Genomic DNA, 2,961 nt, shown 5'->3' on the forward strand with positions numbered 1-2,961 from the left:
CTCGGGATGAAGCAACAGCTGAGTCAATTATGTGTGCTACACTGGAGCTCCAGGGCAAAGGGCCCTGAAGTAGGCAGGACACTATCACCACCAAACTCAGATGCATTGAGAATGCACATGGGCATCAGTCCACCCTATTGGCTTCCAGATTGTGCTCACAGAATTCCTCCCTTCTCATATTTTCTTCCTTCCTGCCCTGTGAGCTTCAGCCACGTATATCAGATGCAGAGACAGCATTACAGGGACTGCTAGCACCCATATTCATGTAAGCCAAATCCCTGTAATAAATATCTATCCATCTATCTATGTATTAATCATCTACATTTCATACTAGTTCTACTTCCCATGTTGGACCCAGACTGATATAGGAGTTGTTTCAGGCTAGGGTCTTTCCTCTGTGCAGCATTCTTCTTGACTGCCTCTGGCCTGCCTGTACCTCTTATCACCAGTGACTAAATCCACTGGGTATATTACTCACTTTTTTTTTTTATTTTAAAGATTTTATTTATTTATTTTTAGAGAGAGAAAGAGAGGGAGAGAAACATCAACGTGTGGTTGCCTCTCACACATGCCCTGCTGGGGACCTGGCCCACAACCCAGACATGTGCCCTGACTGGGAATTGAACCAGCAACTCTATGATTCACAGACTGGCACTCAATCCACTGAGCCACAGCAGCCAGGGCTATTCACATTTCTTTTATTTTACATTCTGTATTTTATGATGCTTTGATATCTCGGTGCTTTGCTGGCCAGGGAGTGACTGCCCCTCCCAGGGCAAGGTAATTCCTCTAAGTAACATATGACTCCCTTGTGAGAATTCCCTTCATATGCATGCCAACCAGTCCAGAGCCCATAGCAGTCAACTCTCTCCTTTATGGAACTCTCACAGGTTAAGCCACTATTGTCTTGCCCCAATATCACCTCAGGAACATGTACAAGGAAGCTATGGGAAGACCCTGCAACAAGGAGCACCATGAACTTATTCAAACCAGCCAATTCTAATCTGTTTACCCTTCTCTGCTTTGCCTTTCCCACAGAAATTTTAATCAAAACTTGCATGAATGCATTCCCCTCACTCCTTCTGTCTCTGGACCAACTCTGGTGCATTCCCATGTAGCCCTGTCTGACATGACATGTCCCATCCTTTTGGGAACTATAAGTAATAAATGTTTCTATCAAAAGCAGTTGTTTCTGTGTCTTATCAACTTGCTATACCTGACGCTTTTAAAACAATGGGACAAAATTGTGGTCAAAATGCAAGGTAATCCACCCAGACAGATCTTTCTGATACTTCAAATGATGCTGTCTACTAAGCATACTTTATTAACCAACTATCCAGTCACATGTGAAGATAGTGATGTGCCTGACAATTTCTCTAACTAGCTCATGACAACTGTCTCTCCACTAGAAATGTCAATGTTTGGGGGAAAGGTTGACTTCATCAAAATTCTTAGACATACATTTTTTAGATGAATATTTAATTTATATGAAAATTCCAAATGACTGCAATTAACTTGTCAAGATCATCATGAAAATACTGTCTTCAGACAAGTACTCAGCCTTTACATATTTCAGTCTCCATGGTTACTGTGACAGAACCTTCATTCAATTGTTATATTGATGATGTCATCCATGACAGAGTAATGAACACTGGAAGAGAAGTCCCTGTGGATTCAGTATCTGTTCAACACAGTGAGTAAGAAAGATGTTTTTAAGGAAACTGTGTTTGTTTTCTCCACGTACACCATTGGAAGTGAAAACCAAGTTTTACAATTCAGAGATGAGTGACTTATTTCTTGAAGTCCAGATTAAGAACATTTCATCTTCAGATGTTTTTATAAAAAATGTTTCCTTACAGCCACCTGAAATGTACACTGCAGCAGAATTAAATCATGTGAATTGGGCTGGAGAAGATGAGTGTACCTTTGGAACAAGAACCTTTTTGCAGTCGATGGAAGAACGCCAGTATTTATATCACTTTCAGATCAAGCAGGAATTTTCAGAGAAATCTGGTGCCATTAGAGGACTAACAGAAATGGGAAAATTGGACATAGTGTGGAAAAGAGAGCTCGGTGAACTGGCAATGCTACAGACAATCCAACTTGAAAGAGAAGCTCCAGGTTTTCGAAACGTGAGCATGTCTTTGGAGACAATTCCAGATACTGTAAGTCTCGAAGAGCCTTTTCATATTACCTGTAAGATAACAAACCACAGTAATAGGAAAATGGTATTGGTTTTAAAGATGTGTGATACACGTTCTATTCGTTGGTGTGGAAATTCAAGAAGGTATCTTGGAGAGCTGCCTCCAAGTTCATCTCTCTGCTTTACCCTGACACTACTGGCCTTGAAAACAGGCCTACAAATTGTCTCTCGCATACAAATAACAGACACATTATCAAAGAAAAGATATGTCTATGATGGTATTGCAAAAGTCTGTGTAATACCTTCCACCGTTAAAATGAAAACATGAAGAAAAATTCCAGTGTTGTGCTTTCCAGGGAATTTCACAGAACAGCTTTTCATACGTTTGCCAGCAGCAACATGAACAACTAATAACAAATTGCAGGCAGATTCTTTTCGTTTACTTCCTTTGAGACTGTGAATTCCCTTGAGAATTAAACATTTCTTGATTTAAAAAAACAACAATCTGTTGATTTTTCATCTTATATAGACTACTTTCTAATCTACACTTGTATATTTCCTATAGTTATCATTCAGGTCATTACAGGTGGCCATTGGGCTCTTCCTGTTTGTTTAGAATAAGGACACCATTTAAAAACACTTATACCTGCTTTCCAAAAATTCTTAATAGAGTTTCACACTCCCTGTTTCAGTAAAGCTGGTATTAAAAGAACATAATATTTTAGAAGTACATTAATAATTTAATTAAAGTAATTATTATAATTTACTTGGTAAGATTTCAATTTACCTGGCTTTAATTTTTTCCTCTTTCCTATTCA

The 2,961-nt window shown here is 39.0% G+C and overlaps 1 protein-coding gene across 1 annotated transcript; it reads left to right on the forward strand.

Annotated features, from left to right (window-relative positions):
- The first annotated feature begins 1,706 nt into the window (after positions 1-1,706).
- On the forward strand, positions 1,707-2,471 carry LOC123478135 (trafficking protein particle complex subunit 13-like). Its single transcript, XM_045183808.1, has one exon. It carries the CDS (start codon positions 1,707-1,709, stop codon positions 2,469-2,471), a length of 765 nt encoding a protein of 254 aa, XP_045039743.1.
- The last annotated feature ends 490 nt before the right edge of the window (positions 2,472-2,961 follow it).

This window comes from Desmodus rotundus, chromosome X, assembly GCF_022682495.2.
Source record: "Desmodus rotundus isolate HL8 chromosome X, HLdesRot8A.1, whole genome shotgun sequence".
Lineage (NCBI taxonomy): Eukaryota > Metazoa > Chordata > Mammalia > Chiroptera > Phyllostomidae > Desmodus > Desmodus rotundus.

Excerpts from the sequence above, each read along its gene's own strand:
- LOC123478135 (XM_045183808.1), top strand. The coding sequence starts at position 1,707 with ATGTTTTTAAGGAAACTGTGTTTGTTTTCTCCACGTACACCATTGGAA.